The 15,322-nt window shown below is 39.9% G+C and overlaps 1 protein-coding gene across 4 annotated transcripts in view; it reads right to left on the bottom strand.

The window, feature by feature from the left end:
* Window positions 1-2,117: 2,117 nt before the first annotated feature.
* LOC125289176 (zinc finger CW-type PWWP domain protein 1-like) overlaps window positions 2,118-15,322 on the bottom strand; it is a 34,918-nt gene continuing 21,713 nt past the window's right edge. For 2 of the 4 annotated variants that reach the window (XM_048235880.1, XM_048235877.1), the window contains exons 11-17: window positions 4,915-4,993; window positions 4,725-4,804; window positions 4,327-4,366; window positions 3,740-4,081; window positions 3,254-3,355; window positions 2,998-3,093; window positions 2,118-2,903 (exon numbers count right to left, since the gene is read on the bottom strand). In XM_048235880.1, coding sequence (XP_048091837.1) covers window positions 2,458-2,903; window positions 2,998-3,093; window positions 3,254-3,355; window positions 3,740-4,081; window positions 4,327-4,366; window positions 4,725-4,804; window positions 4,915-4,993 — 1,185 coding nt within the window. In that variant the 3' untranslated portion in view covers window positions 2,118-2,457. The remainder of the gene's footprint in view (window positions 2,904-2,997; window positions 3,094-3,253; window positions 3,356-3,739; window positions 4,082-4,326; window positions 4,367-4,724; window positions 4,805-4,914; window positions 4,994-15,322) is intronic. The other 2 variants (XM_048235878.1, XM_048235879.1) reach the window with 2 other exon arrangements.

Below are 15,322 nucleotides of genomic sequence, written 5' to 3'. Positions count from 1 at the left end.
CAGCAACTGGATAATTGAGCATTTAAGACACATTTAGCATTGTGTTTGTGTGTGCTGACTGAACTCACCAGGTCGTTCCACCGCCAGTCTTGAGTGATACACACTTGCATAGAGTTCCTCTTAAGTCTGCAACCTTTACAATTTAGAAATACTAACCCTTCACACACACATACACGCGCATATGCATACTAACTTAAATGTTTTAAACTTCTGCACCAACGTGATCTAGACAGTTCTTCTTCAAACGCGTCGCCGTGAAGCTCAGCCTGTTTTCAGACACTTCCTTTTCCACCCCTCTCTTCCTCTCTCTCTCTCCCTCAGCTGTTTATGGAGGCACTGTTGAAACAATAGTCACTTTTGGTCCCCATTTCCTCTGCTCGTTTCTCTTCCCCACGACACAAACACATAGAAGATATACAGAAAAACATTCGCTCATGCTACACACACAGCTTGCACATCTAGTAGCAACCTCACACACTCAGTCATGCCTTCAGCACACATGAGACACAACACACTCATGTGTTGTTCATACCCATGATGAGAGTCAGGCAGAAGCACAAACACAACAGTCCTGTCACAAGCATGACACCAATATGGAGGTCACAAAGAGACTGTGGCAGGAATAGGAAATCAAAATGCCACAACGGCCGTGGATTGAGGAAACTGATAACAATGGAGACTGTGAAGTGATAGATATGATGGCAACAGCCAGGTGAGACTAGGCCTCAGGTCTTGAACGTTTTTAAGGCCAAGGACCTCTTGGCTGATAGAGATGGAGGGACCCCCTACACCATTGTATTAAATGGTGTGGCTTATTAAACCGAAACCAAAAGTAATGTGTAGGGCGGCCTATAATGCCATGCCATGTATCAATTTAATTTGTAATGGTGTATAAAATCTCATGCCATCAAAATTATTAGAATATTTTCAGAACATGTATTCTGGAAGTCTTTGTTTTTGGAAGAAAAAGGGATCAATAATTTGGAGATGAGAACCCCTTGTTGAAGATCTCTGCACTAGACAAGAAGACAAGCCGGAAGAGAGGACAGCACATAAGCACACTGGTTAGGCCTACCTCAAAAGGCCAGAGAATCCTTGAGAGGACATGAAAACCAGCACAAAGACAAGAAGATGGATGTACTATTATATGAGAGTCCAAGTGTATTAAACACTGTCTAGCTGCACAATAATAAAAGACAGAAAGATAGATTATTATTATAAATTCCTCAGCATACAGTATGTGTGTATTTTAAAGTGTGGTACTTCACACTGCAGTCATTTCATCATTAGAATGTATATAATATTAGCTTGCCTCTCCAACCCATTTACGCATGAGTGTGAATGTCTGAGTGTGTTTGTGTACGTGTACGTGGCCACACATCTGTGGGTTCCTAAGTGTGTGTGTGTGTGTGTATTAATAATTCATCCTCACATTGAGCTAGAGTCCCTGGGCAGATTGGTCCATTGTTCCGTATTTCCTGTTTTCTTCCTTGTGTGTTTAATTGGGAGAGCTTCTTTGTGTATGTGTGTGTGTGTGTATTTATTCATGGGATTGTGAGGTCATGTTTGATACGAGGATCCCTCTCCATGTTTGATTTATCAGTTTTACTCTGTCCGATTACTTCTATCAATTTCTTTTCGAGAGACGCACAGCAGGAAGCCACTGTTTGACTTTCTTTTCTTCTCTTGTTCCTTCTCGCTGTATCATCAACTAACATATCTCACTTGTGTTTTCTCTTCCTCTCGATGTGGATTGTTTTATTTTTTTGACCAAAGGGGTAAAACGCAAATAAGCAAAATATTGTAAAATAAACCCAAGCTCTGCAGACACACACACACACACACACACACACACACACACACAAACACACAAACACACACACACTCCATCCTGTCTTATCTTTGGCAGTGTTGGCCAAGGTTTGTGTCAAATGGAGGGTGGAATGCAGTGGGTGTGAAGCTTTCCTGATCCGCTCTACTAAACAGGGAAATCCAGTATACACTTGACTCTCTCTCTCTCTCTCTCTCTCTCTCTCTCACACACCCACACATACATACACAGAGAGAGTAAAATACTATAATATAATAATAAAATAATTGACCAACAGACAACAGTGTGTAGTTAAAATGTATTTAAAATGTATAACAAACAAATCATTGCAATATTTCAGTAAATAATTGTAAATGGAGATAAATGAACATGAACATGAACAAGTGCTTGAAAATCCCTGAAGATTAAGGGTGGCTGGTGTAACTAGAGTAAAAAAAGAAGACACTCACATCTATAAGGAGCGTGAGACCCCAAAAGACAAATGAGGAGAGAGAGTAGAGATAGTGGAGAAGTGAGGGGGAGCAAAAATGAGCAATCAGAGATCTATATATCTATCGGAGAGAGGTACATTTTAGGTTTGTGAAGTCTGTACGGCACATAAGTGTGGTGTGTATGGTTAGTCACCTCTACTCTTCAAAGAATATGGTGGAGAAATCCTCCTCCTCCTCTTCTTCAGCACAAGCGAGTCTCTTCATCAGGTCATCCTTGCAGCCCATAATGTCCAGATCCGTGTCCAGGAAATCAACACCATCATCATCATCACTCAACCCCAGACCCTCAACCATACACTTCTCTGGCTCCTGTCTCTCTTCTGTCTTCTCTTTTCCCGCTACTTCCTCATCCTTTGCTCCCTTCTCTCCATCCTTTTTCTCCTCTTCCCTCAATTTCTTAATGCTTTCCTCGACCTCCACTAGAGTACCTCCCTCTGATTTTTCCTCTCCATCCACTTCTTCCTGCATCCGTTCTGTATCCTCTCTCTTTGTTTCCTTTTCCTCATCCCTTTCTTCCTCCTGGTAACCAGAGACTGTATCAGGACTGGTTTCCACAGCACTATCAGGTACTGCCTGGTCACCTGTGAGAAAAAGAGAGACATGACAAGGTCAAAGGTCACATCAGGTCACATGACAGTGAGCACCTCTTAACAACCAACTAGTAGCCTCTCTTACCTGACTCTTTCACAGGGCACTGCTGTTGTTTTTTCACCTTTCCCTCTTTACTTTCAGTCTTCTCCTCATCTTGTTTACTAGGTGTAGTCTGCATCTCTGCAGAGAGAAAGCGAGAGAAGAAAACAAAAATGATTACTTAACTTAACGATTAATTAATTAATAGTTAATTGGCTCATTAAGGTACTGCCTGGTGATCTGTGTGGTCACATGAGTGACTTTGAGCACCACTTAACAACCAATCAGGAGCCTTTCTTACCTGACTGTTTGGCTGGGCACTGCTGTTGCTCTTCTCCCACTCTATTCTCAATCTTCTCATCTTCGCATCTATCTGGCTCATGTGTAAGAAAGGTTACTTTCACTTTCCAAGAGAATGATGTGAATGACAGAAGCATGAGGACCATGAAGACAAGTTTCAAAATAAAAGCTATAGTTAATTTATTTTACTACCATGTGCGCCTGAAGAGACACATACTTTTCCTCTTGGGAAAAATAATATCATGGCCTCTATTGAAACCAATTGGCAAATATCTTAAACAACGGAGAACTTTACTAATAGTGCATGGTTTTATGTGCCTCTTAAAAATATAAACAACTTTTGCTCAATCTATTGTCTTACTCCTTTTCTGACTTTGCATCACTACCTCTCTCTTCCTCCCCCTCTTCCTTCCTTCCACTCTTTTGTCTATCCTTGATTCCTTGACAGCCTTCTCAGCTACATTTCTACCAATACTTTCCATCTCACCTATTGTCCCTTTCTTGCGTGCGAGGTTGGCTCCCTTCTTCTGGTTGTCCTTTTTTTCTGTTCCCTTCTTTCCTTCCTCCAAGCCTTTCTTCATGCTCTCCTTTTCCTTTTTATCTTTTGCTGGCTTCTTCATCTTATTCTCCCCAGTCACTTTCTCATTCTCCTTGTCTCTGTATCGATCTGCCCCCTTCCTAGGTTTCTTTATCAGACTCTTCTCCTCCATCTCACACTTCTCCTGTTTATTCTCTTCATTTTCTGTCTTTCCTGCCTCTCCTGTGGTTTCTGTTTCACTCTTGATCTCTGATTCTCTTATGACGTCCTCTTTCGGTTCCTCTACTCTGTCTGCAAATTTGGAGAGGGAATGAAACAAATACATGATTATTGACAAGAACCTATAGAGATCATTATGAGAGGCAATACTCATTGAAGAGTGGGCCATTTACAATAAAAGGTGCTTTTAGTAGACTTTAAATTAAATTAGAAAATCGCATTGCATTGCAAATCGAAGAACTGATGAAAAGAAAATGTGCAGACTGTGACAATACAACCTTTTCTTTGAAAATGGCCCATGTGCTTGTGATGCTTACCTTCTGTCTGTTTCCTCTGTTTATGTGGACGCCCCACCTCCTACCAAAGTCATGCAAATAAAATCAAATCAAAAATGAAATTTTTTTTACACAGCTAGTCTGAGAGACTGCGGGCCAAACCTCTAAAAGGGGAATTCTTGCTATTTTTCACATAACTCTCCATTTTTCAAGCTCCCATGTTCATGCCTCCAGAGTGTAGTGCTGTAGCTGCCTGGCTACTTTAGCTGTTGACTGCAGCAACTCTAGGTAGAACGCTAGGTAAAACCGATTGTTTTTGTTTCTTTTTGTATCGACAGTACTCTGTGACCTCGAGAAACGGAGATCTATGTGAACAATCTATGTGAAAAATCGCCTGAATTCCCATTTTAATTCAAGAGTGTGTATATGTTATTCCTGACCTCATTGCCAGAGTCAGAGTTTCCTCTCTTCCTCCCTTCATTCCCCTTTCCGCTGGATTCTGTGAATAACGCTAACATTTCTACACACAAAGCCAAACATGCACATCAACAATACTGTGAGGAGTGTGAATGTGCATGTTCATGTGGCAAAATGAGTGTTTAAAAATGCACAACGCTTGTGTGTGTTTACCTTCAATGTCACTATCCTCTTCCAAGTTCTCTCCATCTGTTGCTCGGCGTGTCATAAACCCAAACCTGTTCAAACGTTTCTGTGGGAGAAGAAAAGGTGAATAAAACGGAGACATTTGTACAAATAAACAAACACACAAATCATGTGACACTACAGTCACACATTAACACAAAAAACTGATGTACACATCAACAATGTGATGTATGATGCACACTATTAAAGTATGTGATGTTGGGAACCAGCTCTACGTTCTATATGCTGCGCTCTATCTATATATATATATATATATATATATATAAGGGCTGTCAAAATAATGTGTTAATTTTCGATTAATTAATTACAGAAATAATAATGACCCTGTCCAGTCTGGCTATCGTGACTGAAGAAGACAGACGAGAAAGCACTGCTTTAAATGAAACATTCAGCCTAGTGTTAATTTTGTCACCTATTTTTAATTTAGTCTTAGTCTTAGTCTTGTGACGAAATGTCCTTTTTAGTCTTTGTCATATTTAGTCATTCAAATATCATTTTTGTTAGTCAATTTTTAGTCAACTAAAAGTCTCGTCATTTTAGTCTAGTTTTAGTCAAAAGAAAACTAAAGCTATCTTACTCTTAGTCAGTTTAAGTCAAAACATTTTAGTCTTTTTTTATAACAAATTATTTCTGATTACCATTTCAGTCAAATAGTGTTTCACACATCTCAATTTTTCTAACAATATTTGTGTGTCCACAGGGCTACTCGACTGTTATAATTACTCATTCAGATTTTTTTGTCAGTCAGTACATGCACAGGTAAGTCGAGCTACAGTTATAGCTCGGCTGGGATTTGGCCATAGACAGTAAAAGATTTGACTGGACCACTGTCATGATCTTCATAGACCAGTGTTTCACAAAGTGTGATCGGGGGACCACTGGTGGTCCATAAGCTATCCCAAGTGGTCCACGAGCAGGCGTGGTAAAATATAATATAGATGAGTTGTTTTGCGATATTGAACCAACTTGTATGTAAATTCAAACTGTTCTACAACACTGTCTATGTCAGATATGCCAGTTTAAATCATATGAATCCTCTCAAGATCCTCTAAAGAAAGTGCAAAGACAATAAGCAAGGTGGTTCAGTGAGTATTGTGTAGGCTAATATACTGCTAGGTCTGTTTTTTTTTTTTTTTTTTTAGCTAGGTGGTCCGTGTGTTTCTTTTTTTTATTGATTAGTTAAGTGGTCCTTCATCTGAAAAGTTTGAGAAACACTGTCTTGGACCCAAGTATGAATGTTTTACTCATGCACGCTAGATGGCAATATCGTAAGCATAACACAAACTCTCAATCTTAGCTAACTTGCTAGCGAACTTTCTATATTAGCTTACTTGCTAGCAAACTTTGCATCATCAGTGTAACTAGTTAAATAGTTGACATTACTTGCTGAAACTTTTCGTATGGACATTCTGGGGATGTTAATTTGTATATGAGAGAAGCTTCAACTTCTGGGTATGTAGCATTGTGGCATAAAGCCTAACTCTGGCAGAAATCTCCGGTGTTTTTGTTCCATGTAGTTTCCTGCTGCAGCCACAGGTTTTCAGCAACAGCACGTGGACTAGCCTACAGGAAAGCTGCTGCTTGCATTGAACCATGAACTCATTGAATATTTTGAAAAGGTAACAGCTATTCTGTCTTCTCATTTTGTAGGCGAAAATGGAAGAGAAATTTTATCTTAGTTTTTTATTTCATGCAAAACATTTTAGTCTCGTCTTTTTTTTTCATCAACAATAATGCATCTTAAGATAGTCTTAGTCAGTGTTTCAGGACATTAGTGCAGTCTCGTCATCGTCGTCTTAGTCATGGAAAAAAAGGTTGTTGTGAACATTTTTTCCTCGTCTCGTCTGTGAAATTAACACTAATTCAGCCCTAGGCCTACGTTTTAAACAGAACGCACAGACCAATACTGTTGACAGGAGCATCAATCTACTATTTCTGCAGTAAGGAATTTCCGTTTCCTACCATAGGAGTTCGTCAAGTCTGAAGTAGCACTGCAATGCAAAACAATCCGGAGTTAGGCCTACGAGTTAGCACACTGATGATAATAATGCTAGCCGCCAGCCTTGTCAAAGTTAACTTTGCTAACATTTTGCTGAGCCTACCCTATGACCGACTAACTAACTAACCGACAAACTCCCTTAATAAATTGATTACATTTGTTGCACACATGAAACAAAATGTCTTCAAAAGTATGTAGAAGGTGGTTACATTTATATCCATTCCAATAACTTCACACATTACATTTCCGTTTGCACTTGTAGGCTATGCTGCTTTAATTTCTTTGCTCCTACTATTTAGTTTATTTTCTTGAACTGCTATTTCTTATCCTGAACTGCCACCTACTAAATAGAAAAGGCAACAACCTAGTTATTATGTGAATAAAAATCTACACATTTGAATGGCCAAAAAAAGGATAAATCACAGGTGGTATTCCACACATTACCTTGGTCTTAGGGTATCCTACTCTGCACATGTCATTGACAGTGAGTGGTAACTTCAGTCATTTGCATTTATCATGCAAAAGATCTGACACCAGGCACTATGCTGATGCCTGACCCAAAGGGGAAATTATAATAAAAGAGAGACACGTTGAACTTTAAAGTCTATAATGTTGGTTTGGCTGTTCATTGATTCACTCATCTGTAGGGCTGCAGCTATCGATTCTTTTTGTATTCGATTAATCTAGCACTTTATCGATCGATTAATCGATTAATCGGATACATTTTTTTTGCATTTTTAAACAACCAAAACAAATAATGCATAACGAAAATGACATGGCTGTAAAATGATCAAGCAATTGGCACAGAGGTATTTATTCTAACTCCAACATTTGGCTCCAAAACTAAGCCCATTTATTGCAATTTACCCATTTAGTGTTTATAAGTGCCAGTGCCAACAAATAATGTTCAAAATGCTCTCTGTAAAATTGCAGCCTCTTGTGCATGACTTAGCTGGGCGAACAAAGCTGTCCATACTATGTTGTGAAGTGCTGGGAGGGAGAAGAGGGAACGCAATTTAATGTATTAATATGCACAACAAGTTTCATGCTGTAATCTAGACCTGACATCAAAGTAAATATCTGTTTTATGTAGATTTCTACACCTGCAGCATTTACCATTAGGCTACTAACAAATAATTTTACCATTAGGCTACTAAAAATAGCCTACCATTAGACTACTAACAAATAATTTTACCATTAGGCTACTAAAAAATAATTTCTGGGGTGAGCCTATTTGCTATGGTAACCTAGCAACCTGTGTGTGTTTGTGTGTGTGTGTGTGTGTGCACGCGTGCGGTGCGTGAGGGAAGATGAGGGTGCATGCATGTGTGTATAAGAAGGGGTTCTTTTTTAGGCATACTGTCTTGCAATTGAACGTGAATAAGCTTACTACTTAAAAACATCTAAGCTAAACATTATATCACCACATCGCTACAAATACAGTATGTGATTAAAATCAGCCAACATCAATGTAGGCTATAGGCTACGTAGATAGATGATAGATAGGCTAGATAGATTGATAGATAGCCTACTTAATTGACGCTTGGTGAAACAGCATGGAGTGGATGTTTTCGGTTCAGATTAGGGGTGGGCGATATGGACAAAAAATAATATCTCGATATTTTTTGTGATTTTGACAATAACGATAATTAGTCGATATCCTTTAAAAAAAATTGTAGAAGTCTGAATTACTTTACAGCTCATTATTTATGAATAACATCAATACAATAATAACCAATAACCTATCCTGTGACTTTTTAACCAAATACCAATGCATTGTCACTCTATGACACATTTCCAATTTTGCCCACTTGTGTGTGTGGCAATGACATGGTCTAGCCAGCTACATTAAAAAGATGACTTGGCCTAACAGTTTCCCAAGAGAAAGTCTGAAGCTGAAGTTCCTTTCAAAAACCTTTACTTAGGATTCACTGTAAAACTAAGGAGACCAACAGAGTACATCTAGTTATTTCCTTCGATGTTATGTTTAAGAGAAATCATGTAGGCTAGCATTCCAAGTTACAGAATAGAAACTAATGGGTTAGCTTATGGCTAATGTATATGAGAAATCCCATAGAGATGCTAACGGTTAGCATAATCGATACACATAGATATTTAGAGCGAACTTCAGTCCATTTACAAAAGGGTTACATGAGAAGAGTTCTTTGTTTACAACTGACTATTAAAATACTCAAAGGCAAATGTTTTCTCTCCATATAATACCATGTAGGAAAAAATGTGACTCTCATTAATGCTACGTGAACAGAAGTAGCTGCACAAAATCCCAAGTAGGCTACGTCTGGATCTCGCTACACAAAATAAACATTAGGCCTGCGTGTGACAATGTGGACCCACTAGCGATCATGTGACACTTGCTCTGCTGCAACGGGGCTTCTCTTGCATACATCTCCTGGATTTAGTGAATGTATGCGGTTTCAATGCGTGATTTTGAGTGTTTTTTCCCCATAAGTAATTTAAATACTCGATAATGTAACATCGTTAAAACAACAATCACGATATTATCGCAGACGATATATATCGCCCACCCCTAGTTCAGATGCTTGTTTTCCTTTTTGAGTATGTAATGATCCCAAAACTTTACTTGAAAACTTTAGACATTTACTGCCATTTATGGACATCTTGACTCCGCCATCCGCGGCAGCTAAATTCAGAATGTATCCGCAATTCACGGCAGCTAGTGGGTGTGCTTCCTGAACAACGGTCCGTGTGGAACAATCAGATCCCCGTGCGTATAGTACGCGTCATATGAATTTAACGAGTAATTTTTGTAATCGAGTTATTCGAGTAACTCGATGAATCGTTTCAGCCCTACTCATCTGCCAAACTTGTTTTTAAGATATGTTCATAGCAAAAATGGATGCATGCGATTTTAGATTAATTAATCACAGAGTATGTAATTAATTAGATAAAATTTCGATTGACAGCCCTAACACGGGCAGCCGTGGCCTACTGGTTAGCGCTTCGGACTTGTAACTGGAGGGTTGCCGGTTCGAACCCCAACCAGTAGGAACGGCTGAAGTGCCCTTGAGCAAGGCACCTAACCCCTCACTGCTCCCCGAGCGCTGCTGTAGCAGCTAGCTCACTGCGTCGGGATTAGTGTGTGCTTCACCTCACTGTGTGCTGAGTTTGTTTCACAGATTGGGATATAGCATCCGGCCCGCACGGGAGTACAACATCGTCAAACTAAAACCTCAGCAATTTCCCCCATTCATTCTCTATGGCGAGTCTTTTTTTATAATATTTTTTTTATTGCAAACACCATTGACATTACAGAAAATGCAACACTACAACGACATGCACAAGAATACTACATCGGACAAACAGATGTACATTACACAAACACATACTGTAACTTAACAAGACATCACATTGACATGGCTTATTAACACACATAACATTAATAACAGAAAGGCTAAGGATGATTTGCGTCCAGGATGATTATAGATATGATTATCATAGATATATGATAGAATGGATGTATGTGTGTGAGTGTGTGTGTGTGTGTGTGTGTGCATATGTGTAAGGTTGGCTTGCTGTTGGGCCAGGAGGAGAGAAGCTGGAACACAGAGAGGAAGGGTTTCAGAGGAGAGGAGTTGTAATTATTCTGTTAAAGATGAGTGTAATAATAAGAATAACTGATTGCCTGACTGATTGACAACCTGGGCACCCATTAATGGCCACAGTTCCACCCAGCCCCGGCAGTTATGGCGATGAGCTAACAGAGATGAGGACCTGCGTGCCACCCATCCCCAGGCCCCATCATATGCACGTCCCCACTACCACGACCAACCACACCAAGCCCCCAGACCTCCATCAACACGCCACTCTTGACCTAAATATGTATGTGAATGGCTAGGTTGAGAGCTCTATCTAGTGTGTAGCATTAAAAGAAGTGGGCATGCATGGTGAATATCTGTCAGGATTTCCCCATGCACACCACACTAAGATGTATGCCTCCTCTGTAATGTGTGCATTAAAATAAGTGAGGCATGCAGATAGACACCTGATGAGGTATCTACCTGCACTCCACCCTTACCCTAGCCTGTTTTGTGGTTTTGTTTATGTTTTATGAATGTTACCTAATATGTAGTGCAATTAAAAGAGAGTAAGCGTGCTGTGTGCTTCCAGGACAAGGCATGTGCATGAGCGTATGAGGAGGGTGCACAACTAGGGACCCAGGGCCAATAGATAACCCACAGGACCCAACCAATGCCAAACACACACAGCGACCCGCCAGGACCGAGTCTCCCAAGCCATTCAATGGGGCCCCGGCATAATAACGATGAGAGAGGCAGAGAGAGTGAAATTAGAAAAGTTATCAGAGATGTAAATAAAAGGGGGAGGAGAAGAAGGGGATGCTATTTATTTGCTATTAATAATAATAATAATAATAATAATAATAATAATAATAACAATAACATTAATAGTTCCAGCTACCATCCCCTGCCCAGTGTTCGAGGATATGTGTATCTGTTGATGAAGTGTGTTGGTGTGGAGATGGATCTCTAGCAAAGAAGGGTCAGGACTGTAGGTAGGTGATAAAGGGGTACCAAGGAGAGGTTGTATCCTGAGTATTGATTACGTTTGTAGTCGATAGGTTTTCTAATGATATATAGTCTGTTAACAAGTTTTTCCAATGAGTGATGTGAACATTGTTCCTAGATTTCCAGTTCATGAGGATTGTTTTCTTGGCGATAGTCAGCGCTGCCAGCAGTGTTTTATTGCAAGAGTTGCTTAAATTGACTGTGGATGTATCACCAAGTATGCATAAGGAAGGGATGCTGGGATGTGACAGCCAAAAGATGGAAGAGAGATTTTTGTGACACTCACCCAGAAGTGGTTGATTGGAGTGCAATGCCAAACCGCATGGATGTATGTGTCTGGGTTATTTTTTGTGTGCAGTGAGCATAGATCCACAAACCCCATTTTAGCCAATTTATGTGCAGTGAAGTGAAATCTGTGAAGAACCTTGTATTGTATTAGTTGTAGATTACTATACTTTGTATAGTAGATGTGAGGTAGATGTTTTTGCACATTTTGGACCAGAAGTCAGCACCGGGAGTAATTGATAAGTCTGATTCCCATTTGTGATATGGCAGGCCAATTGTTTTTCTGAACGAGATATAATTTTGTAAATTTGGGAGAGATTTTTTTGGGAGAGGGAATATTAAGCAGCTCTGAGATTGGTGGGGGAATGTCAAGGTTAGCTGTCTGGATGTTAATTTTTCCTAGGATAGATGATTTAATTTGCAGGTATTGTAAGAAGTGTTTACTCTCGATGCCGTGCTTCTGGACCAAACAGGAAAATGAGGCCAGATTATTGTCTTGAAGAATGTGTTGAAGGTGAGTGATACCCTTCCCATCCATGTGTGAAAGTTAAGTGTTTTTTATTGGTGAAATCTGGGTTATTCCAGATCGAGGTGAATTGATGGTGCTATAGGTGAATCAGTGATGTGGTAGAATCTCCACCAGGCTGTCAGAGTAGATGAAATTGTTGGGGCTTTGAAGGATGGATGTTTTTGATTGACTGGCTGCAGAAAAGGGAGATCTGAGATTTTTAATTTCTTTACAGATTGTTTGTTCTAGGTCTAACCAGGTGTTGTCTGAGGGGTGGGGTGTAGCCATTTGTAAATGAAGTGGAACTGATTGGCCAGGGCATAGTGCTGGAAGTGTGGGGCCTCTAGTCCTCCCAGTGCTTTTGGTTTTGGAGAGTGGTGAGTTTGATCCTTGGGGTCTTATATTTCCAGTAGAATTTAGTGATTAATGAATCGAGAGACTTAAACCAGAGTGGGGTGGGCTGGGTTGGAATCATAGAGAGTAAATAGTTTATTTTGGGCAGTATTGTCATTTTGATTACTGAGATTCTGCCCATGATGGATAATGGGAGGTTCTTCCAGCGTTGAAGGTCATCATCTATTGAAGTGAGTAAGGGAATAATTTAGGCTAAATAAGTCTGACAGCCTGGGGGAGACTTTTATCCCTAAGTAAGTGATATAGTTAGTGCAGAGTGGAATAGGTGAAGAGTTGGCCGTCACATCCCAGTTGTTGGGATGTAATGGGAGAATTGCAGATTTATTCCAATTGATTGAGTATTCAGAAATGTTAGAGAATGTGTCAATTAGTTTGATGGTTTCTTTTACTGATGTTGTGGGGTCTTGAAGAAAGAAGAAAGAAAATTCGGCATAAAGGCTGATTTTGTGATGCATATATGGAGTCTGGACACCTTTGATGAGGGGGTTCTGACGGATGGCAGCTGCTAGGGGTTCAATGAAGATTGTAAATAGTGAGGGGGAGAGTGGACACCCTTGTCTAGTTTCCCGGTGAAGAGTGAAACTTTGTGATGTTAGCCCATTGGTGATTACTGTGGCTGAAGGAGAGGTGTATAGAAGTTTAATCCAGTTAATGAACTACTCCCCGAAGCCAAACCTCCCTAAGGTGGAAAACAGGAAATTCCAGTTCACTCTATCAAATGCTTTTTCTGCGTCCAGAGTTGCTATGATGGTATTATCTTAAACATTTGTGGAGTGATACATTATATTAAACAGTCTGCGGGTGTTGGTGGATGAAATTCTGCCTTTAATGAAGCCTGTTTGGTCTGGGTGGATAATGGATGGGGTGACCTTTGCTAATCTGTGTGCTAGCATGTTTGCGATTATCTTATTGTCCACATTGAGGAGAGAGATTGGCCGGTAGCTGGATGGCAATGTTGGGTCCTTATTGGGCTTGAGGAGCAGTGAAATTGAGGCTGTGGTGGAACTAGTTGGAAGACGTCCTTTCTGTTTTGATTCATTAATCATTCGGACCTGGTGCTTTATTATTGGGCATCTGTTTCAGGGCATCAAACAGTTCTTGTTGAGTTATAGGTGATTCCAGGTTATTTACTTGGGTCTCATTTCTTTATGACTGGGATTGTTGATTTTTCTTTGTTACGTTGAATTTGATTTGCTAAGTATTTATCTGATTTATTGCTATGGTGGAAGTTTTCCTGCCTTAGACGGTGAATCATAAATTGAGTGTGTTTATTGAGTGTTTCATTGAGTTTAAATTTATGTTTCCTAAGTTTTGCCTGTGTTTCTTCAGTTGGGTTGCTTGCATTGGTTTCTTCTAACTGTTTAATTTTTATTGTTGAGTTCTACTTCCTGTTCTTTTTTTCCTTCTTTTTTTGTATACTGAATATGAGATGATTCTTCCTCTGAGTACTGCTTTTCCTGTTTCCCACAGAAGGGAAGGAGATGATTCAGGGAGTCGTTCACTTCTAGAAAGAATGCCCACTCTCTCCCAACAAAGCTGATGAAATTTGGGTCTTGTAAGAGGGATGTATTAAAAAATGCCATTTGCTAGATGGTTGCTGCTGGTTAGTTATGTTCCATTTAATTGTAACTGGGGCATGATAAGCTAATGACTATGGGATGAATTGTTGAATCAGAGATATTTTCCTTATAGAGTTGCTGGTTAGAAAATAATCAATACGGGGAATAGGAGTGGTGGACGGAGAAAAAAAAGTAGCATTTGGAGTCTGGGTGCTGAAGCCGCCAACAATCGCCAGGCCAGAATCGCTCATGAACTGTTTTATTGTTTTGTGGATTGGATTAGTTTGCAGTGATCAGATCTGTCAATTGTGGGGTCTAACACTGTATTGAAGTCGCCTGCGATTATGATGGGACAGCCAGATAGAGTTGAGATGGAGGTGAAGAGGTTCTGAAGAAAACTGGGTTGTCTGTATTAGGGCCATAAACATTAGCAATTGTTACAGGGACTGTGAATTGAGATGTTTATGATGACAAAATGTCCTTCTGGGTTAATGTGATGGTGGTGTTATGGATGAATGAGATTCTTTTGTTAATCAGAATGCAAACTCCCCTTTGTTTTGTATTGTAATGAGCTGAAAAAATGTGATTAAATTGTCCTGATTTGTCTGGTGTAGTCTGATTCTGAGAGATGAGTTTCTTGTAGGAGACATATGTCAGCTTTTAAACTATCCAAATGATTTAAGATTTGAGAGCCTCTTAGCCTGAGATCAATCCCACCGGATGTTCCAGGTCAGGAATGTAAGTGATACCATGTTGTGATTGTGCAGTTATGACATTTTTTTATAAGATGGGTATTGTGTGTGTGAGAGTGTGTGCAGGTGTCAGTTATATAGGAGAGGGAGAAGGGGGGTGGAGGAATAGGTATCTAATGTGGTGTGTGAATGAGATGTAAAGGGTAGGGGCTGAGAAGAATATAGAGAATAAGGAGGTAGGAATTTGGTTCTGGAGTGGTGTCTAAATTTCCTGTTTAGCATCGAAAACATACAGATCATAATTTGACTTTAGCCTATAGACATAATAAACAAACACAGACAGGACACACAAG

Source organism: Alosa alosa, chromosome 24, assembly GCF_017589495.1.
Source record: "Alosa alosa isolate M-15738 ecotype Scorff River chromosome 24, AALO_Geno_1.1, whole genome shotgun sequence".
In the NCBI taxonomy this organism is placed as follows: Eukaryota; Metazoa; Chordata; class Actinopteri; order Clupeiformes; family Clupeidae; genus Alosa; species Alosa alosa.
Note: the sequence above shows the minus strand (reverse complement) of the source record. Positions and strands in the feature narration are given on the sequence as shown.